General features: G+C 49.3%; 1 protein-coding gene and 1 long non-coding RNA gene across 14 annotated transcripts in view; one reads left to right on the top strand and one right to left on the bottom strand.

Moving 5' to 3' along the window:
• The window catches only part of Tmem44 (transmembrane protein 44), a 40064-nt gene extending 22866 nt beyond the window's left edge, over positions 1-17198 (bottom strand). For 2 of the 13 annotated variants that reach the window (XM_017598177.3, XM_039088937.2), the window contains exons 1-8: positions 15853-16805; positions 13253-13379; positions 11477-11570; positions 10421-10587; positions 10163-10249; positions 7160-7330; positions 5697-5846; positions 3059-3163 (exon numbers count right to left, since the gene is read on the bottom strand). In XM_017598177.3, the coding sequence (XP_017453666.1) occupies positions 3059-3163; positions 5697-5846; positions 7160-7330; positions 10163-10249; positions 10421-10587; positions 11477-11570; positions 13253-13379; positions 15853-16079 (1128 nt within the window). In that variant the 5' untranslated portion in view covers positions 16080-16805. Of the gene's footprint in view, positions 1-3058; positions 3164-5696; positions 5847-7159; positions 7331-10162; positions 10250-10420; positions 10588-11476; positions 11571-13252; positions 13380-15852 lie in introns of all 13 variants that reach the window. The other 11 variants (XM_063270864.1, XM_039088938.2, XM_039088942.2 and 8 more) reach the window with 11 other exon arrangements.
• On the top strand, positions 7325-11304 carry LOC102548792 (uncharacterized). The gene is made up of 3 exons (XR_358335.3): positions 7325-7675; positions 10594-10767; positions 11068-11304. It is a non-coding gene; the product is annotated as an uncharacterized LOC102548792 (long non-coding RNA).
• Positions 17199-24818: the final 7620 nt, after the last annotated feature.

The raw sequence follows: 24818 nt of genomic DNA, 5'->3' as shown, positions 1-24818 counted from the left end.
CTAGTGACGTCTCCCTGCCTGTGTGCTGCCTAGCGAGGCTTCACACAAGCACGGGTGACCTTGAGCTTAGCCCCGAAGCCTCCCCAGCAGTCTCTACCCTTAGACTGACAGCTAGATACTACAGCTGATGGTCCTATCCTTGTCTCGTCTTCATCTTTCACACGCACTGCATGCTGGGAGGGACCAAACCATGTCTCTCTTGTATGTAGATTATTTTAAATTAAAGACGAGTAAAAGCCAACAGAAACAGGGCAAACCTTTTGCCATCTTGTAACTGCTGCAAATTATAGTTGCTCCTCAGAGCTGAGGGGACTCTTTCTGGGACTCCCATGGATACAGAAACCTAGGGCACTCAAGTCCCTCGTGTAGAATGGTGTGGATTTGGGGGAGCTCTGTGAGTTCCAGGTCATCTGGTCTACCTAACAAGTCTCAGGCCAGCTACAGCAGCTACACAGCAGGACCCCACACCCCAAAGTGGGGAAAAGCATGAAAACCAAACAGCAGGATGAAGAACGATGCCTTCAAATGGACAAAAAGCCTTGCGGTAAGATCTGAAACTGGAATTATTAGAGGAATTGTAGGTAAGGTACTTTAAAATACAGCATAGGCATGAATTTTCTGAACAGGACTCCTGAATTTTCTTTTCAGGGGTTGATAAAGGGAACCCCATGAAGTTAAAAGGCTTTTGAACCGCAAAGGAGATAGTTAACCAAGAAAAGAAACAGCCTACTGAGGAGAAGAAACATCTTTGCTAGTTGACGTTACAATCTGGAATATATCATGATGGTATTAACAAGTCTATACATCTGACATTAACACATAAAATAGACAAAGACCTGAAAAAAACCAAACAATAGGAAATCAATCCACTCAGTCAATAAGTATTCTAATGAAATGTGCGGCCCATGAAAGATGAAATATAAGTGATCAATGGATAAGAAGTGCTCAACCTCAGAGAAATCTTAATTAAAAACTACACTGAAAGTCAGTCAATCTCACCCCAGTCAGAATGGCAGTCATTAGGAAAACAAACAGTAGGTCCGGGAAGGGGAGACGGCGCGATGGCTAAGGACGCTTGCTGCTCTTTAGAGGACCTGAGTTCAGATCTAAAGCACCCACATCACACAGCTCACAAGTGATTATAACACAGTGCCTTTTTCTGGCTTCCAGTGCACGCGCGCGCGCACACACACACACACACACACACACGAGGGATGGGGAGAAACAGAAATACACACACACACACACACACACACACACACGAGGGATGGGGAGAAACAGACAGAAATACACACATACACACACACACACACGAACACAGAGAGAGAGAGAGAGAGAGAGAGAGACAGAGACAGAGACAGAGACCGAGACAGAGACAGAGAGACAGAGAAAGAGAAAGAGAAGGAAAATGAAAAAGAAATTCTAACAGAGTCATGGACTAAAGGGAACCTGTATACATTTGCTGGTGGTGATATAAACTAGTCTAGCCACCAGGAAATCAGTCTCGGGAAACTAAAAACAGATCTAGCACATATCCAACTAAAGCACTCTTGGTGCTTATTAAGTCTTGAAAGACTTCTGGTCAACGAGTCACGGAGATACCCGAACATCAGTGTTTGCCGCAGCTTAGCACTATGCCCAGGAGCTAAGCTATGGAGCCAGCCTAGCAGAATGGGCATAAACAGATACTGTGGGGTCTCGGGTCATCTTCAGGAAAGCAGAGGCAACTGGAGAATTTAAGAGAATTAAGATCAGTCTCAGAAAGGTAAATTGTTACACTCTCCCTCTCTATGAGGTTCCTTGACTTTATAAAGACACGTGCAGTTGTGTGTGTGTGTGTGTGTGTGTGTGTGTGTGTGTGTGACAGGAGCATATAAATAAAGCTGTCCCGTAGAAGTAAAACTGCCCAAGGAAACAAACATGCCCAAGGACTCAAGGGCATGGGGGAGGGGAGGAGGAAGAAAGAAGGGGGTCAGGGAGCAGGGGACCATGGGATAGCTAATATCGACTGTCAGCTAGGTGACAGGACCTAGAAAACACGTCCCATGGACAGGCATGTGAAGGGTAGGTCAGTGGGAAGACCCACCCTGAGAGTGGTCAGCGCTATTCCTGGGGTGAGTCCTGAACTGAGGGAGGGAGCTGGGCGCGAGCATCCATCTCTCCCTGCTTCCGGGCTGAGGATGCAAGTGACCAGTTGCCTCAAACTCTCCATGATGGACCGTATCCTCAAACTCTGAGCCCAAGTAAACCCTATCTACCTGAAGTTGTTTATTTTTGTCTCAGCAGTGCATCAAGTCCTAATACACGGAATGGAGAACATACAATACAGACACAGCACACATACAGCACACACCGGTATGAAAATACCTTTAGGTGGTAAGGCAGCATCTCTGAGGAATAGATACAACGGAAAACATTTAAATAAGGAAAAACTAAAATCCCGCTTTGTTTTTCAAGACAGGGTTTCCCCGTGTAGCCCTGGCTGTCCTGGAATTCACTCTGTAGACCATGCTGGCCTCGAACCCAGAGATGGCCTGCCTCTGCCTCCTGAGTGCTGGGACTAAAGCCGCCTGGCAAAACCATTTCCCCTTCTGTGTAGTAATCCACGTTTGTGGAGGAAACTTCTGGTTTTCCCCCACAGGCGCAGCTGTCACTGGAGGTTCTCACTGCGTGAGAGGACAACCCTGAACTGCCACATGTCCCTCTCTCTCTCTTGTTTTCTAACTTTCCCCCAACTTCACAAGGCCTGGGCATTTTTCCTGAGCCTGCAATGGTTTAGAATCCTCGCTTCCTTGAACCACATTTTTCCTCGTAAGCTCCCATGTCTGGGTAACCGAAAGGTTTCTTTCTCTTTCACCCGCTTGAGTCATAGTCCTCAACTATGGTACCTGAGAGAGTGCAGGGAAAAGTTCTTTTCCCTCCAATCAGCACCCCTCCACTGCAACTCTGGGGGAACCCCAAATGGGTCCCGGCAGCTGAAGTGCCGCCTCTTTCAGGAAGCCTTCTGGGCTTGCTTCTCACCATGCTGGATACCCAGTTGCAACCCAGAGGCACTCACCGGCTGTGCAGGCTCAACGGTCAGCTCCAAGTAGCGACTGACTGCTGTCATTGTCTTCAGGGGCTTGCAGTTTGACAAGCTGGTCAGAGGCACCCAATCTGAGTTCTTTGAAAAGGAAACAGAGGGGCAAGGGGGAGAAATTGTAAAGCCCAAGGCACCTTCTAAAGGGAAGGTCTCAGATTCAAAAGAACCATTAAGCTGGACCTGGTGACACACGCCTTTAGTCCTGAACTCAAAGAGGCAGAGGCAGGTGGGTCTCTGAGAGTTCGAGGCCAGCCTGATCTACATAGTGAGTTCTAGGCCAGCTAGGGATACACAGTGAGGCCCTGCCTCAAAAAAAGCTGCTTCCCAGAGATTCGCATGCTCAGAATTTGGGAGCCACTCCAGCAGGCGTGGAGTAGAGTCTGATTCAAGGCAGTGGTTCTAACTTGAGTATTAGCTTGGGAACAGCTTGCTAGAAGCCACCGTTGGTTTTAGAGGAGGGCCATCCGGTCCAGGGTACACACTTTTAGAACTTTTGCTATCAGCAGCTATGTTCTGTCCATAGCTTACCAGCCGGGCACAGTCAACAGTAACGGGAAATGGGCATAGACCAAAGGATACATCACAGGACATACACTACAGGATACACCACTGGATACACCACAGGACATACACCACAGGACATACACCATAGGACATACACCACAGGACATACACCACAGGACATACACCACAGGATACACCACAGGACATACACCACAGGACATACACCACAGGACATACACCACAGGATACACCACTGGATACACCACAGGACATACACCACAGGACATACACCACAGGACATACACCACAGGACATACACCATAGGACATACACCACAGGACATACACCACAGGACATACACCACAGGATACACCACAGGATATACACCACAGGACATACACCACAGGACATACACCACAGGACATACACCATAGGACATACACCATAGGACATACACCACAGGACATACACCACAGGACATACACCACAGGATACACCACAGGACATATACCACAGGACATACACCACAGGATACACCACAGGACATACACCACAGGATCTAGACCTTACTTAAACACTGTTAGGTTTATTTTGTGTGTGGGTTTTGTTGTCTTGTTTTGTTTGTAATTTAATTGTATGATTCTCAAGTGTGAACTTTGTGGATAACAACAGGGGGAGACAATGTCAAAATATTGGACACACACCTACAAGGGTCATGGCAGATACTCAAAGGCTTCTTGTTGCCTGCCTAGAGTCAGATAGACTCTGTACTGCAAGCTCTCTGTTGAGGCACAATTTTACCCCAGTTGCTAGAACGGGGGAAATAAGTGTCCCATTCTCTACTCCTGGGGCGGGGTGGGGGGACTTTACCGCAAACTCAGACCTGGGAGTCTAAATAACCCACCCTCTTTTTTTGTTAAGTACACACCAATCCCTTCTATTTTGTCTGCTGAGGCTACGTTGTTGGGGAGGCTGGAATGTTCTAGGGAGTAGTCTTACTTTTTATTTGTTTACACACACACACACACACACACACACACACACACACACACACACGCCCTTTCTCCTTTTCAAGTCCTATAAGTAAAGGAATCCCAGCCTCCTTTGTGTCCTCGATCTGTAAGAGGGGCCTGAAGTGCTGAGGGGCCCAGGAGCAGGTAACATCCCTTTAGCCCCCCAAAATTAGTAAAAGGGAGGTGCTTGTCTTAAAATTCCTACGAGTTTCCATAATGACTTGGAATGCTGGTCTTCTGATGAAGATGCATTGCCCCAATTAGAGTAAGATGTGGTGTCTTAGAAATCATCGGTTCGGGGGTTGGGGATTTGGCTCAGTGGCAGAGCGCTTGCCTAGGAAGCGCAAGGCCCTGGGTTCGGTCCCCAGCTCCGAAAAAAAGAACCAAAAAAAAAAAAAAAAAAAAAAAAAGAAATCATCGGTTTGGATCAAGCATTAAGGGACAAGAGGCTCAAGTACAGCGCAGACCCCAACACTGAGAAACCAGGGTGGCAGACACTCTCCTCAGACCTATGGATTCTCACTAGTGGCGAATTAGAGCTGTAAATGTTGGACACAATCACAAGCAAAACTTCCTCAGACGTTAGCAAGACCAGCTTCCAAGCAGCAATAGTTAAACAGTCGTGGTCTCGAATACAAATCGGTCCTTATGACCTGGGACAATTTTCCAGAGACAGTGTCACACGGATGTGCAAAGGCAGGGATGAACATTCCGCGTGCCAATACTCTGGAATTGTCAGGGCGTGGTGATGACGTCAGAGACACGCGAGAAAGCGGGAAATCGACTTTACGAATGAAGCTTGGAAAACGCACATTGTTTTAAAATTCAGATGCTCACTTCGGCAGTATGTAGGTCTGTGAGTGAGTTACTTGAACAAGACTGCTTGACAGAGGCAGGAATGGCTTCAGTAACAGAAACAAAACAACACCAAGCCAAATGGGGAAAAGGAGGGCCCCATTGTACTCGGGATCGCGTGAGCTTTGGACACAAAAAGTAGTTTTTAAGAGACCAAGAAAGACTTCTAGGAGCCCCTGTCCCCAGTACTTCCCTCTCTGCGCACCCTGCCAGCCCACCAGACATTTTCTACCCAGAGAGACCTTGTCCTCAGTCCGGGCCTCCTGGTTTTCTTCTTCCTTCTCTGCACAGGTCAAAAGGGCTTGTGTGTCGGCACTCTCTCTGGCTTCCACGGTAGCAAATCCGAAGGCCCGTCTCATTCTGCTCTTCATCACACAGGACAGAATGATGATCTGAGGTGGGGGGGTTAAGGTACACGGAAGTGGAAGTGGAGAGTTTCAGCCTCCAGGGGGCGCCCTTCACGCTCTTGCCTCCTGAGCCACCTCCCCTGGTGCCCCTGTCCCCAGCGGATGGAGACTATCTTAAAAACAGAGCCTGATCAATTTTTCCTCTCTGTTTTCATTCCCTGCTAAATGCTTGTGAGATGGAAACAATTAGAAAACATGACTTACAGTGGTAGCGCACGCGGTGGGGAGGAGAGTGCGTGAAAACACAGATTGTGACCTTATTTGAAAGGACAGCCTAAGGGGATTATTACTACGGTGAGCCATACGTGCGGTGCCAGGAAGACATACAGAGATGCACTAAAGGAGCAAGGTATCGAAGACCAGCAGACGCTGCCGTTATGAGGCAGTGCCGGATGTGGTAGTACACACCTGCCATCCCAGAACTTCCAAGGCTGAGGGAGGCATCTGGAAGTTCGAGGCCAGCCTTAGCTGTGTAGTTAAAAAACTTGCCTCGAAAAAGAAAAAAAAAAAACAAAAAAAAAAAAACAAAAAAAATATATATAAAGCCACAGCTAGAGAATTTTGGAAGTCATAGGTGATCAGAAGAGAGGAGGGAAGCTTCTCAGGCAGAGCCTTTAAGACTGCTTGGACTTCTGGGTAATTTAAACTCTCCCACCACAGTAGCAGGGTCACATTCAGAGGCTGTCAGCACCTCTGACAGTCTCCCCCAGCCACCAGCTCAGCTTTGAAACACTTGTGCAAGGTCACTTGGGTGACAGCATATCAGGAAGCACCTCTGGGGCCCCAGGAGTCAATTAGGCTCAGCAGACACCAACTGCAGGCATTGAACTGTCACCTCTGTCACCAACTGTCAGCTCTGATCTCTACACCAGCCAAAGAGAACCAGAGCAGAGGGCTGAATGGGCCTAGGTGGCAGGCCAGCCTGCAGCGTCCTCTCAGAAAGCCAGGCAGGAAAGGAGACATGGGCCTCTTCCTCAGGAGGGCACGCTCCATCCAGAGAAGCCTGGTGGGATACAGAATGGAGCCTGGAGCTAGACCCACTGACCCCCAAGGCTTAGAGACTCCCCACTTCCCTTGCTATTTCAGAGAGCTCTGGGCCAGAGAATTTTCTTTTTGGGAAAGCACTGAACTACGGATCACTACAGTGGTGTCTGCTTGTCCCAGGTCTCTAATGACTGGACTGCTGGACCAGCATGCAGCCCAGCAAGACCAAAGGAGGGCATGCCAAGTGGGAGGCGGGACAGAGCCCCTGGCTGCAGGCAACCCAGCCTGCCCGGCCACTGGGCCTGGGAGGATACAGCAAGGTCCAGTGCAGCTCGGCCCAGTGAAATCAGGAACCAGGGTGTGGCCTGAAGGAGGTATTCAGGCTGCCGGTCATGGGCCACAATGGCTGAGGCGTAGAGGAGACCAGCCAGAGCTGACAGGAAACGGGTCCACAGGTGGATATAGGAGAGTGACTTCCCCCGACACTGTGCAGAGAGAGGAAGTGCAGGTCAGGAGGACAAATGCATATGGTGTATGACAAGCCCTCTATAAGCGGTCCCTTAGAAAGGATGCTCCTCCCACTAGGCATCGAGCAGTTCTTCAAGCTGCTACTTTTGCCTGGCAAACTCCCCAGAATCCGGCTTAATCTTAACACGGGAAACCTTTTCTTACTGTTTCTGGCCTATGGGGTACTGATTCTCTTCTGGACCCTGTAACACCCGGCACCTCCCGTGACACGGAGGGACTCGTGAGACTCTTTCTGCATTTGGAGCAGACCTGGGACCCTTCCTTCTGACAGGGTAGAAACTTGGAAATGCCAGCAGGGAAAGGTAAGGGAGAACGAGTGGCAATGAGCCGCACTGACCAGCTATTCCCCTGTGGAACCACGCCACATGGGGAGATCAAGGGAGAGGTGACACTATGAAACTGCGAAGCCAAGGGGACACTTTGAGAGGACAAGCAATGGAGAGGTTGACAAAAGGGACATATGCAATGTTTATGCCAGCAGTTGTCTACAGGTCACTTTAGGACTAGTGCAATGGCTCAGCAGGTAAAGACACCTGCTGTTGACAATTAAGGTTCGATGCTGGAGCCCACATGGTAGAAAAAAAGAAAGGACCCCTGAAAGTTGTCCTGTGGTCACAAAACCCAGGACATGGTACACATGTGCCATGTCCCCAACAATAAATCCATAAGTACACATTAATAAATTAATAAGTGTAAATTAATAGATTAATATTTAAAAGTTATTTTATATATATATAAGTTTATATGTGCACACACAAGACTATGTACTAAACTGCATGATCTATATTTAAGTACACACACACACACATATATATCTATGCAAGTAGAAAACATGTATAATGTGGTTTTTAAATTTTGCTTGCTAAGTGGTGGTATTTAGAACTATTTAGGTGTTGGCTAAGGAATGGGGAAAATTTCGGGAGAAAGGTATATTTTGGCTGGTTTTCTCTCGCTTGTGTTTTAAATCCCCAGGATACACAAATGGAGTAGGAATGCAGCTCTGTGGGGGGCTGGCTGCCTAGTCCATGTGAGGTCTGGGCTTAAATGCTCGGCACAGAACAAGCAAACAAGACACTGTCGGGATGTTACAGTTTCCCTGTGTCTCGGTTAGTTTTTCCCAGCCGTGGGCCTCGATCTGCTGAAGGCCTGGGAATAGAGGGACCCAGTAAAGCACCTAACTGTGGAGTACCTGGATGTGAGTGTGGGTTTGGTCCCTGGTCCCAGAGTCTGAGGGTAATGGTGCCCCTTAGCATGGTTCCCACAGTACTTGGGAAGCTTCTCAGTGCCATTAAGGACCTATGAGTTCCCAAGCCTGACCCTCCCACTGCAGGCCCTAGGGAGCTGGAGCAGGCAGTCAGGACTCTGCCCTTGTTGCATGGAAGGTCTCCCCACCATGTGGTGCTCCAGCTCCTCCCGGAGGCTGACCCAGAGGCTGCTGCAGCCAGGCCAGGACTCTCTGTCCCCTCCTTTAGTCTGGAGACAGGACTGAGGACTTCAAGGCTCAGGCCTCAAAGCATAGCCTGGCTCTTCATGCACACAGTCACAAGCCACCTGCCTCCCAGCCCTTGTTCTTCTGAACCTGCTACTGAAGCATGGTGTTCCTGGGAAAGTACTTCTCTTGGGGCTAAATGACAGGCCTATTTCACTGTCTAGTGTCAGGGATGGTGCTGGTCCTGTCACCGAGGCAGGGGCATTACAGTAGAGTCTTCTATGGAGAAAACCTGGCAGGGCAGTTTCTTTACCAACCCCAGAACGTACTCAGGCACTGTCCTGTATGGCGGCTTCTCCATGCCCTCCCCTGTGTACAGACAGCCCCTCCTTAGCTGCTGTCTCCACTGGTCCCACTCACCCTCTGAAGCACAATGGAAGACTGCCTGCAGCCTGGCACTGGAATGGTGTCTGTTCTCACTCCCTCACAACACAGGGTCTTCTCTCCTGCTTTCCACCCCGAACACTTGCTTCCACTATTCGGAGAGTGAGGAAACCTCCCACTATACCATCTGCGTCTTCCAGGGGACTGAGAACTCCCAGGGACAGGTCCCATTAGACATCAACAGGCCTGGCTGGTAGGCCTTCCCTCAGCCCAGATATTCGGAAATATCTGCCAATAAGACCTTGGGTAGCTAACCGTGGTGGACTTCCCGTGCCCTTCTTGCTCTCTCATGAGCCTCTAGTTTGTTCCACCCCATGACCTTTTTCCTGTAAGGAGAAACACCCAGCCTTCCTGGAAGGTTACTGTAAGTCTCCCGGACTCTACTGTTCTAGCCATGGCCCTTCACACACACACACACACACACACACACACACACACACACACACACACACACATTACACCATGCACACACACACGCACACACACACCATGCACACACACACGCACACACACACCATGCACACACACCACACTACATCATGCACACGCATGCACCACACACACACACACCACACCATGCACACACACACCACACACACACACACCACACCATGCACACACACCACACCATGCACACACACCACACCATGCACACACACCACACCATGCACCACACCACACCATGCACACACACACACCACACACACACACACACACACACACACACCACACCACACCATGCACACACACACACACACGCACACGGACACATGCACTTACACCCCTCACTGCTGTCATACACTGGCTCCTCAGAAAAAAGTGTAAACACATGTGTGCCCCACACAGGGACATCACACCTCCAGGACCTCCCGATGCCTCAAGATGCTCTATAGCCCCAGCCCCAACCCAGTCTCACGATATTGGAGAATGGAGGGATCCGGGATGCCCAGGAGCCAAAGGCAGCGACGGTACCCAGCAGGTAGCCAAAGACTTCCGGGTTCTCCTGCAGGAATGGATGCAGAGACTGTGTGTATGTCCCAAGGAGCATGGGGCCTGATGCAGAAGGTTCCTCCTTCCAATGGCAAGAACCCTCACCCTCTCCCAGGGCTCCGAGTACACATACAAGGAGGGAAGTGACCTGTACCACCCCATATCTTCATATATCCAGCCTTACCTGCAGAAGGCTTCCCAGCAGCCTCCGTTGTGGCCCTCGAACTGGGGCTGAAACCTTGGGGATAGCAGTCCAGACAGCCCAGCCTGGACCCAGGCTCAGAGGCAGAGCCAGGGCAAACACACTGGCTCTAAGGTGCCTCCTTCTCCTTCTCTCCCTGCTGCTCTGACCTGCAGGAAACATCAGACCCCCCATGAAGCTCCCGAGAGAGGAACTGGTGTACTCGAGCCTCTGCTCGCCAGTCTTGCTGTAGCAGATCCTGACTCCCTTCAAATCCCCGTGGTCAAGTTTCTCTTCCAGAACTTTCCTCCCACCCACAGAGGGTGGGTGCTGTTCATCTTTCAACGCTGGTAGGTAAACCACTGTACCTCTCCTAGACTCACTTTCCCAATGACCACATTCCAGTCATCTCTGTCCCTGACACAGATAAGTGACTGTGCGTCAAGCCACCTACTCTGTAAGTGGGAGAAACAGTGACGAGAGAGGACATCCTTGCAGGCTTCCTTAAAACACAGCCTTCTGAGCATTTTAAAAAACATTTCTCTTCTGAACTACATGGACCGGGTTGAGGACATGTTACATGACCCACTGATGTCACCATCCTGCTTTTGGACAAAAGTCTAAGAACATTGCTTTTTTTTTTTCCTCAGGAACCCCCATTGCTACGTACTCAGGGCCGTTCACCCTGTCTCAGTCCCTCCAGCCCTGCTCCTACAGAGGTGATCCTGTCTGTTTCTGCCGTTCGTTTCCAGATTTTATGGAGCTTGGCTTGGTCACCCAGACTTGCACACTGTCCCCCGAAGCCATCACTTTTCCTGGCCTTGGCCCATTCTTGTTTGCTCGTCTGTATCACCAGGCCTGGTGTTGCAAGCTTTCTTATCTTTTAAGCTCATCTCTCCCTGCGAGTGACTGTTTAAGGCCCCATCTTTCTCATGTGGCTGAGGGCAGGCGCCTCATTCTTTTGCTGTGTCCTGAGGGATCTGGTTCCGGAATGGGCACTGAGCATTTGGCTGGATGAAAGAATGACGGCGAAAGGGATGGCCACGTACGCACACTCACCGGACTTCGACTTGGATTTGGATCCACAGACAGGAAAGAGAATGGAGATGAAGTTCATGAAGTCGACAACTGCTAGGTAGGCCCCAGTGAACACCTGGAAGCAAATGGAGACAGAGATCAAGCACATAAACACACACACACACACACACACACACACACACACACACACACACAGAGTAACCACAGCACTGCTGACCTAGGATCCCCTCTACTACGAGGGCTACACAGAGGCACCATGTCCATCTATATCATGAGCTCAGCAATGCCTTCCACCAACCCAGAGAAGGATCTTTGGACGGGTCAGGAGGCAGGTTCCCAAGTGCCTGGTTGCACAGCCGTTAGGCAGTAGAGATGGGTTGAGAACCCATCCCTGCGTTTCCGATTCTACATTCTTTCTATGGCACAGGCAGCCTTCTCTGTGGAGCCATATCCCAGACACTGACACTCCCTGAACCTCAGTTTCCCCATCTGTAAAACTGGCACACAACAAGGTCTCCCTCAAAGACTGGCATGTAGATTTCTGGAGACGGTTCATGGCAAGTGTCTGGACCAGGACCTGGAGAGAGTTAACTTTAGTATCAAAGTCAAAAGCACATCAATGGCAAGAGTGTGCATTGTGACTTTGGAATCCCCAGTACTTATTAGAGTGACCTTACAGAAGCTTCTCTGGGCCTCAGTTTCCCTATCTGTAGCAGATGGACGATGACAGGGCCCATATCATAGGAGAGATTCAGGAGCAAATGAGTTAATACACAGGGGGGCCTTAGTGCCAAGGATGCAGTTAAATATTTAACTGAACTCCAGCCAGCCATTGCTGTAGGACATAAACAGAGCCTCTTCCTTCTAACCCACAAGCCAGAGGGGAAGGGTGTCTGTTTCAGAGACAGCACAGCACTGTTCTAAGCAGGTCCAAAACTCTAGACTTGTGTCTCGACCATGATAATGACTGTTTGTTGAGCATTTACTCTGAGCTGTGTGAAGTTGACAGTCCAGCAGTGAGCCCGTGTTCTTCTGACTCATCTTCTGATGAGAGTAATTCACTGTGGTGGTGGCTTGAATGAGAATGGCCTCCCGTGGGCTCACCTTGGTCCCCAGTTGGTGGAACTGTTTGGGAAGGATTGGAAGGTGTGGCCTTGTTGGAGGAGGTGTGTCACTGTGGGGGTGGGTGGGTCTTGATATTTCAAAAGACTGATGCCCTTCCCAGTCTCTCTTTCTGCCTCCTATTTGCTGACCAAGATGTGAGCTCTCGGCTGTGGTGTTTTATCACAGCAATTGAAAATTAACTAAGCCATGTGGTAAGCTAAGAAAAAACAGCAGGAGACGGGAGCTTGGAGCACTTCTGGAAGAGATGGATTACAATTTCACACAGGGGAGGGTTACTTTAGTTTTTTTTTTTTTTTACATGTGTGTGCTTGTGTGTGTGTGCATGCCACATGTGTATAGGTATACTCGGAGAAGCCAAGGGATCCCCTGGAGTTGGAGTTCACATGACATATGTACTGTGAACCAAACTTCAGCCCTCTGAAAGAAAGGTGTGTGCTCTTACCCATTGGGATCGCTCTAAGCCCCAGAAGCCTTGTTTTAGAAGGTGACTTTGAACATGTGTTTGAAGGAGGTGATGACATTGAGCCATGTAGACACTGAGAGAAAGAGCCCTTCAGAAGCAGAAAGGCCAAGGTACAGGTTCTGAGAGGAAACTGCTCTGCCGGCTGAGGGAAAAGACAGAGGCGCCCGAGACTGCAGCAGAGAAACAAGCCAGGCTTGTGTGGGACATACCTGGATCGTGAGTTGTCTGGCCAGAATCGCCCCCACAGTGTCACACAGACTCGTCAGGAGGCAGAACGCAGCACACAGTGTCGACTGGTCTTGGCCACACTTCTTTGTGCATCTCAAGTAGAGAATCCTGAGGTGACAGGGGCGTGAACAGAACACAGGGGCTGTGAGGCCAGGCAAGAAAAGACACCTGGAAAAGGCAGCTGCCACCTCTGTTCTACAAAACATAGCCCCTCCCAGGTGTAGCACATGTTTCTGGGTTTGGTTAATGGGGTAAGGCTCTGCCAGAAACCGAAGGTCTCCTTGCAGAGATGCTGTCCCCTTCTACAAAAGGGGGAGACGGAGACAGCTGGGCAAGGGTCTGTACCTTGGATTCTTACAAGCCTCAGCATGTTTTGAAACACTTTAATACAGGGCGTTTCTGAGTTCGAGGCCAGCTCTCACTACATAGTATTAACTTTAAGGAAAGATTTGGGGCTCGTCCTTTTCCTCTTCCAAACCGGGCCGGGTCATTGTAACAATCCCTCTCCTCCTTACAAGCTGGCCGCCAGTCAGGTTTTATCTTCTGAAAGGGAAGCAGGTTCTAGCACCACAGCTAACTACAGTGGCAACTGCCTAAGTTTAAAAGGCGATTTGATTCTTTGACATAAGCGTCGGATCCGTCCAACCCATCTGGGCAGTGGGTGGCAGCCTCTTCCTGCTGAGCGATTTTGAGCATATTCATAAAGCAGGGGAAGCCAAACTGAATAACAGCACGGTGCTCTGGGCTCCTCCCCCCGGTCTCCAGACCGCTGGGCTTTTCTCCTACAGACCTTCTCCCTACCTTCAGCACTTGGGTCATACAGAGAGAAGGCCTCTCTGGCAGTATCACCAATGGCGTCACCACCACACTGAGTCTTAGCAACCCCGCTGGACTTCACAGAGAAATGGGCTGAGAGCGGCTTCATCTTCACCACTCAGGCAGAAATGGTTGGTTCTGACTCCTTAGATTGTGTCAGTCCCAAGGACCATCGTCACAGAAGGATGGCTGTCACCCAACACTGTGAATATTTATGGCTCTGCCAGCCCCAAGCCTGAAGCTCAGGGTGTCACCCATCAGTCATAAACCTAAACTCTGGGCTGTTAAAACCAATGCAAGCTCAAGGAGTAAGGACTGGGTTGGCTAAGAGATTTGGCAACCAAATTAGCAACACTTTATTTCAACCTTTGCATTTGAGAGAGGAGACCCTGCAGCCTGGGGTGATGTGAACCTGTGACAGGACTCTGGCTTCATGCTGGGGGCTTTGCCCTATGCCCTGCGCTCTCAGACATGCCCTCTAAGCTCTCACTGGCCACGACTCCCGGACTGACCTTAACCTAGGCTCCCCATGCCCACCCCAACACACACCATGGAAGACCCATTCTTTGCAGACAGACATGAGAGGGTTCAGGAGTGGTGGGGTCCTGAACAGAGGGGCGGGGCAAAAGACAGAAGCCTTCAAGCTTGTGAAGTCAGGCATTCTCAGTGCACCGCTTAACCTCTGTAAGCCTTGTTCCAGGGGCAAGCATACCTACCAGTGTTGGCTGCATCGGGAGGCTATGGAACAAAGGAGACCATGCATGCGGGGCCCTCTTACTCCTCACCCTCTACCTCAGAGAGCTCAACCCCTGAAGCCTGCCTGTGTGACAGGCAGGATTATTATTTTCTCAGGAAGCATCGATAACAGAATCTACCTTAGGGACTGGGGCAGGCAGGGAGCAAGAGCGTAAAGAAATGCCACTCAGGCCCAGAGTGTCTTTACTGGACTCCAGTCTCTAGGCAGTGGACTACAGACTCTCTGAACCACTATGGACAGCCTGAAGGGGTTGTCCACTGAGCGCTAAGGTGAGCCGGTTGCAGCGAGTGGGGATAGAGGGATGTTGTACACTCTCTCCCGCCTGGGTATACTTGGGTGGCACCACGATGGAAACTGCCTCTGGATTTCTGTGCGAGGGGACAGGGTTGCTGAAGACCTGGAAGCTACATTCTCACAGAACCAGGGCTACAGGGATTACCTGGCCAAACCCCTGCGAGACAGACAAAAGCAAAAACTGTGGCCAGAGTCGGATCACCACTGCCACACCTATTGTCAGCTTTGGATAAATTAAATGTAGAAAACATCAAGGGACTTGCGAGGGTCCCTAAGGGTGAGTCGCAGAGCTAGAGAGGTAATGGTGTTTAATGAGCACTTATTAAGTCCTTCGCCTGCCATGCCTTATTTAATCCTCATATTCATCTTATGAGGCATATCCTCATTCACAGGAGACCCAAAGGCTTACACTTGCTCCCCTCACACCGCCAGCAGCCAGGAAAAGGCTGACAATAGAAGCTAATCCAAGGCGCATCCACTGCACCACCCAGCCTCCTGCTGCCGGCTCACAGCCCAGCTTCCCCGATGTGCGGAATCCAGAAAGGACTCCAGTCCACAGAGCAATGTCAGATCCGAACCCGGACTCGAGCTACCTGCAGGTCGCCCCCTTTGCGCCCCTTCCCCTCTAGGCTTCCTGGAGAAGCCGAGGCGAGTAGCGCCCAGTCTCCCCCGCGGGTGGCCCGCCACCCCTCGCGCGGGTCCCGTCCCCATTACAGCGTGTGGGCAGCGATCCAGCAGCAGGCGGCGCAGATCCACAGGCCGAAGGAGATGCAGACGCGGCGGCGGGCGAAGCAGCGCTCCAGGTAGTCCCAGTTCCAGAGCGGGGGCGCGGTGCTAGCCCCCTCCTCCATGGCCCGGCCGAGCCTCCGCCGACCCCGGGGAAAGTTCCGGGACCGCGAGGCTCCCCAGCCTGGCCTATTGTCGGGCTCTGCGTGGAGCATGCCGCCCCCTAGCGGTAGAGCCGCGCTCGGCCGCAGCACAAAGGAGGGCCCTGCCAGCACCCGGTCCCTTTGCGAGTTCGCCCCGGTTCCCAAGCCAGACAATACTCTGGCGCGGCCAAGCGCTCGTGGGGGGATGGAGGGAACCCCGAGGCGCGCTGTCCCTGGATGAAAAGGTGCAGCACAGAAGTGTGGGGTTGGGGACGGAGGGGGCACACATCGCCTCTGCTTCCTCCATTCCCTCCGCTGAAGCTGTCAAGAGCACGCCTAACGCCATCGCAGCTCCGTAGACCCAGCCAGAAAGGGGTTAATTTTGAAATGTGCCGCCCCCATCCAAACGCAGCGCCACACAATTCAGGCTGTTTTTCACTAAAGCAAACCATTAGAGTATATCCAAATCGTCTTCGATTTCAGTAAGTTTTTTTAAAGCATCCCATGACTGTGGCTTCCCTGTTTGTTTGTTTGTTTGTTTTATTTTTTTTAACTTTTGAGGCAGGGTTCAGCCAAGTGGTCCAGGCTAACTTGGAACCCACTGTGTAGCCCAGGTGGGCCTCCTCTTCTCAGACTTCCGGCTTCAGCCTCCCAGGTATTGGGAGTGTGCTACAGCCATCCACAGTGATGACTCCTGCTAAGAAACGCTGTGGTCTAAGAAACGCTGTGGTCTAAATGTTCATGAGCACTCCAGTTCCGTATACCGAAACTTAATCACAAAGCCAGGCGTGGTGGCGCTTTGATCCTGGCACTAGACAGGAGAGGCAAGAGGATCTCTAGGTTCGAGGCCAGCCTGGTCTACAGAGTGAATTCCAGAACAGACAAGGCTACACAGAGAAACCCTAGGCGCACGCGGGGTGTGAGGGGTCCGGGGAGGAGGAAAGAAACATAACCACCAATTTGGTGGTATCACCAGGGAATCTTTAGAAGGGGTTATGGTTATGACCGTGGAGGACACATCAAGGCAGTATCATTCATGACCCAGGGAGCGGGCTCTTAACCAGACACCACACTTGTTAGTTGCCTTGATCTTGGACTTCCGTGTGAGAAACAAAATTGCCTACTTTAAAAGTTATGGGAGGGGGCTGGAGAGATGGCTCAGCGGTTAAGAGCACCCGACTGCTCTTCCAGAGGTTCTGAGTTCAATTCCCAGCAACCACATGGTGGCTCACAACCATCTGTAAAGAGATCCGGTGCCCTCTTCTGGTGTATCTGAAGACAGCTACAGTGTGTACTTATATATAATAAATAAATAAATCTTTAAAAAAAAAAAGAGTTATGGGAGGGCTGGAGAGATGGCTCAGCGGTTAAGAGCACCCGACTGCTCTTCTAGAGGTCCTGAGTTCAATTCCCAGCAACCACATGGTGACTCACAACCATCTGTAAAGAGATCTGATGCCCTCTTCTGGTGTGTCTGAAGACAACTACAGTGTACTTATATATAATAAATGAATAAATCTTTTTTAAAAAAAGCTGACATAAAAAAAGAGTTATGGGCTAGCCTCGGCTACACCTGTGTCCCCGAAAACCAACTCGCCAACTAAGCAACCACATGTACATAAAACAGTTACTTTCACCTGACTTCCTGGGTGCCGGTGCTCCACCCTCAGAGTCTCTGGGGGAAGCCACACATCCTCCACTCACTGTCTTCCAGAGCTGGGACCCCCCTCCTCATGTCAACCATCACACCAGGCATTGAGGTAGGGAAGCCTTGTGCTCTCGGTTCCATATCCTTACCCACCACTGTTGGTTTTGTTTCTGTTGTGGAGACAGGATCACGCATAGGGCGGGTTAGTGGCAGTTTGTTAAATGGCTGGGGAGAACCTTGAACTTTTGATCTTTCCGACTCCACCTCCCAAGTGCTGGGCTAACAGGCCTGCCTACAGCAACACATCAGCTCTCAATCTGATTTCTCCTGTATTACAATTTTCCCTCAGGCTTAGCATATACCCCCCCCAAGGCTAGACCAAATTAAAAATTGTTTTAATTTAGTTATTGTGTGTGTGCACACATAGGTATAAATAGGAGTGTCACCCTAAGGTACATGGTTGCATAAAACTAATCCTAGTACTCAGGAGGCTGAGGCAGGAGGAGGATCAAAGGTCCCAGGTTAGTCTGGGCTATGTAGCAGGATTCTGATAGAGAGGAGTGGAGGGGAAACTAAAGGGAATATGAATCAATTTGATTGTAAAAAAAAAAAAAAAAAAAAGCAAACCAGGCCAGTAAGTGAGACCAGGCTCTCACTGGGCGAAAGTGTTTGCCACGCCTGAAGACCTGAGTTCAATCCCCGGGACTCACCTGATGGAAGGAAGGAGATAACTGACCCCACATATTGTTCTGAACTCCATACTTGCCGGCACCCACACAAACACACAGGCGTGCACACACAAATACACGTGTATGTAGGCGCACACATGCATGCAGCTGTCGGTGCGTGGCTGTGCAGCTCCATCTATTACATCCCTGCCGACATCATGGACTGGAATTCACCCTCTGCTCCCTGAGACTGGGACTTGGAGAACTGAACCTATCTTCCAAATGTTCCTATTTAAAAATGAGACAGGGGCACCTGCTTTCATGTTGCTGTGACACTAGAAACTCTGTGGTTCAAGCAGTGACACATACTACTGATGGAAGTTAATCTTACTGTCATCCTAAAGAAGCAGGGCTCTAAGACAGTGAAGAAAACTCAGCTGACGGTAGGAAGACTCAGGGCTCAGTTCTCTGTTCCCTCCCTCCCTGTCTTGGGCTGTCTCTCTTTCTTTCTCCTACGTGCTTCTTCAAACTTTCCTACCGAGTGTGCGCGTCTCTCTCTCTCTCTCTCTCTCTCTCTCTCTCTCTCTCTCTCTCCCTCCCTCCCTCCCTCCCTCTCTCTCTCTCTCTCTCTCTCTCTCACTGGCTCTAAGACAGTGAAGAAAACTCAGCTGACGGTAGGAAGACTCAGGGCTCAGTTCTCTGTTCCCTCCCTCCCTGTCTTGGGCTGTCTTTCTTTCTCCTACGTGCTTCTTCAAACTTTCCTACCGAGTGTGCGCGTCTCTCTCTCTCTCTCTCTCTCTCTCTCTCTCTCTCTCTCTCTCTCTCTCTCTCCCTCCCCCCCCCCCTCTCTCTCTCTCTCTCTGGTGTCTCACTATGTAGCCCAGGCAAACCTGGAACTCGCTATGTAAATCAGGCTGGCCCTGAGCTCTGAGTTCTGCCTGTCTCTGCCTCCCAATGCTAGGATACTAAAGACTACTCTACCTTTGCCAGGCAGTGACGGCACATTCCTTTAATCCCAGCACTCTGGAGGAAGGGGCTGGTGGATCTCTGAGTTCGAAGTTAGCCTGGTCTACACAGGGAAACCTTGTCTCAAAAAACAAAACAAAAAGCCCCCCCCCCAAGCATACAAACATTCAAAGATGTGCTCCACCACACCCCAGCTTACTCTTTGCTTGTTTTAGGCAAGGTGTTACTATGTAGCCCAGGCTGACCCGACTCTTGCCTGTGGTAGGACTCGGAGTGGGTTTGTAACTGCTGCTCATCAATCTCTTTGTTACACAGGCGTTCTGTTTCTTCCTGATTCAACCTTAGCAGGTTGCATTGTCTAGCTTGTCTCTTTCCTCTTATCCGTCTCTCATTCTTTAGACTCATTTGCTCAGCTGGCTACTTGCTACTTCCGCTTGTGTCTAATTGAATTGGTCAAAAACCGGACTCTTGGTTTTCCTTCCCAAAGTCCAGCACTTGGTGTCAGCTGAGGGTAAAAACTTACACCTGCAGCCAGGAGCTGTCAGATTGGCCCGAGGAGAACACCTCTGAGTGTTTAGACCAACAGTAGTAGAATTATACCATCGTCCCTCCCTGGAAGCTCCTCTCAGAGCTTCCTTTTCCAGGCCACTCAGAGCCCAGCAGCAGTCCAGGAGCTTAGACCCTGCCTTTTGGCCATGATTCAGACTCTGCAGAAAAGAAAACCTACCAAAAGCCCTGCAGCTCTTGTCCCCCTGGGCATTGGGCCACAGGGCTTCTCCCAGGCATTTCCTGCTGGCAGTGGCAGTGCAGTCTCAGGCATTGTCCTGCTAAGAAGGAAGGGCTGAGCCCCGGCCTGAGCCCCGGGACTTCTGCCTGAGCTTTCCTTTGGGTGAGGGCCCAGTGCAGTGGCACACGGATTCTGACAGCCTCTCACAAAGTACAGCCAGGGAGAGGAAGGGCTGTGGCTGCAAACAGCCTTTTGTGAACACTCAGGGCAAAAATAAAACACCCCACACCAGTCTGTTCCCTGCTTAAGAGAACCTGGCTCTGAGAGAAACCTTTGGAAGCTATACATTTCCAGTCTTTTGTTCTATGTTGCCACTTTTCAGAGACACAGACTTGAACTTGTGATCTTCCTGCCTCAATCTCCCAAGTGCTGGGATTTCAGATGTGCACCAGCATGCCAGGGGTTCTAGTTTTAAAGACGGCTCCCAAGTTCTTCTGGTAGTTTACTATATTCTTTTACATTCTCTCTCTCTCTCTCTCTCTCTCTCTCTCTCTCTCTCTCTCCCTCCCTCCCTCCCTCCCTCCCTCCTTCCCTCCTTCCCTCCCTCCCTCATTGGGATTGCTGCTATCATGACACTTCATCTCAAGCTTGGCAGTGTGTGTCTGCAAAGACATCCCCTTTTTTCAAGCCCCATTTAGAATATTCTATGAGTTCAAGACTCCTCTTTTAAAAGTTCAGTACAAGCACCTGTAGTTCCAGCATGTGGGAGGGTGAGGCAAGAGACCATCCTGAGTGGAGTTCTACTCAGCCAAGTAAGGGATGGAATAACATGGTTCCCACTCCTGGAGCAGAGCCAGCAAGGCATGGGTCTCATTAGTGTTGATGGTTGCTGTGGGCATAAGGCTTGTTTGTATAATAATGTACATATTTTCATGATCCTCCTTTGAGGAATATCCTCTCTGCCAAGGTTAATGACTCCATGATAATCAGAGAGAAACCATGAGGAAGGTGAGGATGTGTCTTAATATCTCAGAAAAATGGTAGAATGCTGTAACCTTCAGGACAGCCCTCAAGGCTGTGGGCAAGAACGCCGGAAACATGAGTTCAAAAAAGATAATGTCTCAACTATGTAAAATATAAGGACTCAATATGAATTAATTATATGAGGGGCTTTGCAAACCTGGAAAAATAGAGGCACCTGTGCTGTGAACCAGCTTGTCAGAAAGATACAGAGGCAGAGGGATTTCTGAGTTCAGGGTCAGCCTGTGACAGAGGGAGTTTAGGTTCAGGCCCAGGCATGGTAGGAATGGTAATTTCAGGGCACAGTCCCACTCAGCTATCTTATTATCTGTACTGGAGCTTGCTGGCTCTTTCTAACAATCAAGGAAGGGTCATGGGATGCTGATACATGGGATAATCAAAAAGAATCTAGGGTAATGATTGAATTGATATGTAAATAAAAACTGGGCTTTTGATCTGCAAATGATGAGTGATCCAGAAAGATTTTAGAATAGCAAGAAAAAGCAGAACACACAGAAAGAGCTGTCTGAATGCTGTCTCCAGCAGGATATAGGCTATTAGCTTGTAACCTGTGTTATGACTTTGAGTCATTTATTTTGCCGCTCCTAGACATCCCTTCTTTCAGGACCCCTCTCCAAACCGAGGCTTCTGATCACACCCCACAAAAATGCAGAGTATTTCCTTCAAGTCCGGTATGAGGACTATGCTGATGTGGTGGATTCAATGAAAACGGCCCCATAGGCTCATATCTTTGAATACTTGTCCCCAGTTGGTGGAACTGTTTGGAAAGGATTAGGAAGTGTGGCCTTGTTGGAAGAGGCATGTCACTGGGGGATGGGCTTTGAGGTTTCAAAAGACTCATATCATCCCCAGTACACTCTCCGTCTTGTTTTTGCAGATAAAATATGTGAGTTCTCCTCTGTTCCTGTAGCCATGCCTTTGCTCCACTGTCATGGACTCTAACCCTCGAAACTATAAGCCTAGTTAAATCCTTTCTTTTATAAGTTGCCTTGGCCTTGCTGTTTTGTTACAGCAATAGAAAAGTAACTAAGACACTGGACAATTGGCAGCCAGTGCCCTGTGGGGCTATTTATCCTGAAGATACTTAAGTACAAACAAAAATTCAGCTCCTCAGCCACACTGGTCATACTTTAAAGTGCTGAATAGTCACAATTACTCTAGTAATGTTGGCCAGCACAGGTCATAGAACATTTCCATTACAGCAGGGAGTTCAAACAGACAATAAGCTAACTGGGTGGGATCCTGCCCTGAAATTACTGTTCCTGTACTCCAATACCTGTGGCGTTGAAACCCTGAGCCTGAACATGTACAATACTATCGAGCAGTGGTTATCAGCCACTGCTTTATCAGTTCTCTATCAGTAGAGAACACGTTGAACGACCTTTTCACAGGGGTCATATATCGGATATCCACATCACAATTCCTATCAGTAACTAAGTTAGGGGTCACCACATGAGGAATTGTATTAAAGAGTCACAGCATTAAGAAGGTTGAGAACCACTGCTCCAGAGTAATGAAAACTAATGGTCATCACTGTTGCAAAGTCTGACTTAGCCATGTAAGAGACAGTGTGACCCAGCTTGTCAGAAAGCTACTAAGGAGGGAGATAAAGAGATTTAGGAGTGGTGATTGTAGGGCAAGATCCTACCCAGCTAAGTTTTTGTTTGTGCTTACAAAGGCAGGCAGATTTCTGAGTTCATGGTCAGTCTGTGACAGAGGGAGTTTAGGTTCAGGCCCAGGCATGGTAGAAATGGTAATTTCAGGACAGGATCCCACCCAGCTAGTTTATTGTCTGTGCTTAACAAAGGTAGGCAGGGGTTGGGGATTTAGCTCAGTGGTAGAGCGCTTGCCTAGCAAGCGCTAGGCCCTGGGTTCGGTCCCCAGCTCTGAAAAAAAAAAAAAGAGAAAAAAAAACAAAGGTAGGCAGATCTCTGAATTCTTTTGCAATGTTAAAAAAATGCATGCTGTTTCTAAGAATCAGGGGGCTGGGGTCATGGGATGTTGATATGGGATAATCAAAGGGGGACCTGGGGTAATGACTGAAGTGATATGTAAGTAAAAGATTGGGTTTTTGATCTGCAAGGAACAAGCTATCTCACGAGTTTTTGGAATAGCAAGAGAAAGCTGTCCCAAGCAGAACACAAAGAGAGCTTTCTGGAAAGCTGTCTCAAGCAGCACATAGGCCATCAACTTGTAACCCATGATTTGACTTTGAGTCATTTGTTCTCTCAGAAACTCTCTCCAAACTAAGGCTGGTTCTTGGCAACATGTACTATGGATGGCTCCCTCAATGTAGGATTATAGAATCCAAGAACTCAGACTCCTAAGGGCATGTACTGTAGATTCTTTTTCTCTACAATATAAAGCAGGGGAAAGGTCAGAAGAAGAAAGCTGCTACCTTGGCAAGTAGCAGCTAAAATGAAGCATAAAGGGGGAACCTGGGATGTGGGTCAATCTTGGCACCATGATCAGGATGCTCTTTGTCTGTACACTGTGGCTTGTGTACTTTCTGTAGACACTGTACACTTCAGTAAAACATTAAAAATCCAGTTGGCCAGGTAGGTAGTGGCCAAGCATTACCTTTAATCCCTGCACTCAAGGCAAGCAGACCTCTTGAGTTTGAGGCCAGCCCGGTCTAAAGAGCAAGTTCCAGGATAGCCAGAGTTACACAGAAAAACACTTTAAAAATGTAAGAATGAAGTCTAAGGGCTGGAGAGATAGCTCAGCAGTTAAGAGCACTGACTACTCTTCCAGAGGTCCTGAGTTCAATTCCCAGCAACCACGTGGTGGCTCACAACCATCTGTAATGAAATCTGATGCCCTCTTCTGGTGTGTCTGAAGACAGCTACAGTGTACTTATATATAATAAATAAACCTTTAAAAAAAATGAAGTCTAGTGACTAGAGAGAGGTTAAAAGCACTGACTGCTCTTCTAGAGGACCAGAGTTCAATTCCCAGTGTCTATATGGCAGTTCACCCACCTATAACTCCAGTTCTACGACATAAGATGCCCTCTTCTGGCCTCCAGTGGCACAAGGCATTGCAAGTGGTACATAGGCATGTTTCCAGGCAAAATACACACATAAAAATAAAAATAAATCTCAAAATAATTAAAAATATCCAGTCTGTAATGGGACACACTTTACACAGATATTGTCATTTGCATATTGCGTGTTCTCCTTTTATCAAGGTAGTGGATGGAAGGCAAACCCCCCCTTCACGCGTCTTCCATTCTTAACATGCTGAACACAGCACATGGCAAGTGGATACTAACTGAACTTTTTGAATGGTTTTCCTCACTCCGAACCAAACAAGAGACAAAGCTGTTAAAGCAATGTGTCCTTTAGCAGCCCTCCGGCTTGTTGACAATTTTTCTAGTTTATCTGCGCACACAAAACCCCATATGTGACCACTGGCTTCTCGGGAAGAACCTCAACTTCCTCCTAATTTCCTGAAGGTAAACAGATGACAGATGCAAAGCAGGTTCCCATTCATAAAACGTTGGAAAGTGATAACGACGACGACGAGTGATTCATAAAGCTAGACCATAAACCTCCACATGGACGGACATGCACGGACATCAGAGCATCCGGCAGAGGTCGAAAGGGGAATCCCAGTATCAGGATGGCCTCGCTCAGGATCCCCAGACCCCAAGCAAGGATGTGGGCTCGGGTTCTTTACCGTAGAGCAGAGGAGAGGAGCGTGGAGATGAGGAAGGGGACAAGACTTGCAGGGTTGATAATGAGCTGCCTCCAGCTTTC

This window comes from Rattus norvegicus, chromosome 11 (genome assembly GCF_036323735.1).
Source record: "Rattus norvegicus strain BN/NHsdMcwi chromosome 11, GRCr8, whole genome shotgun sequence".
Classification (NCBI taxonomy): Eukaryota; Metazoa; Chordata; class Mammalia; order Rodentia; family Muridae; genus Rattus; species Rattus norvegicus.
This window is presented reverse-complemented; position numbering and strand designations above follow the sequence as displayed.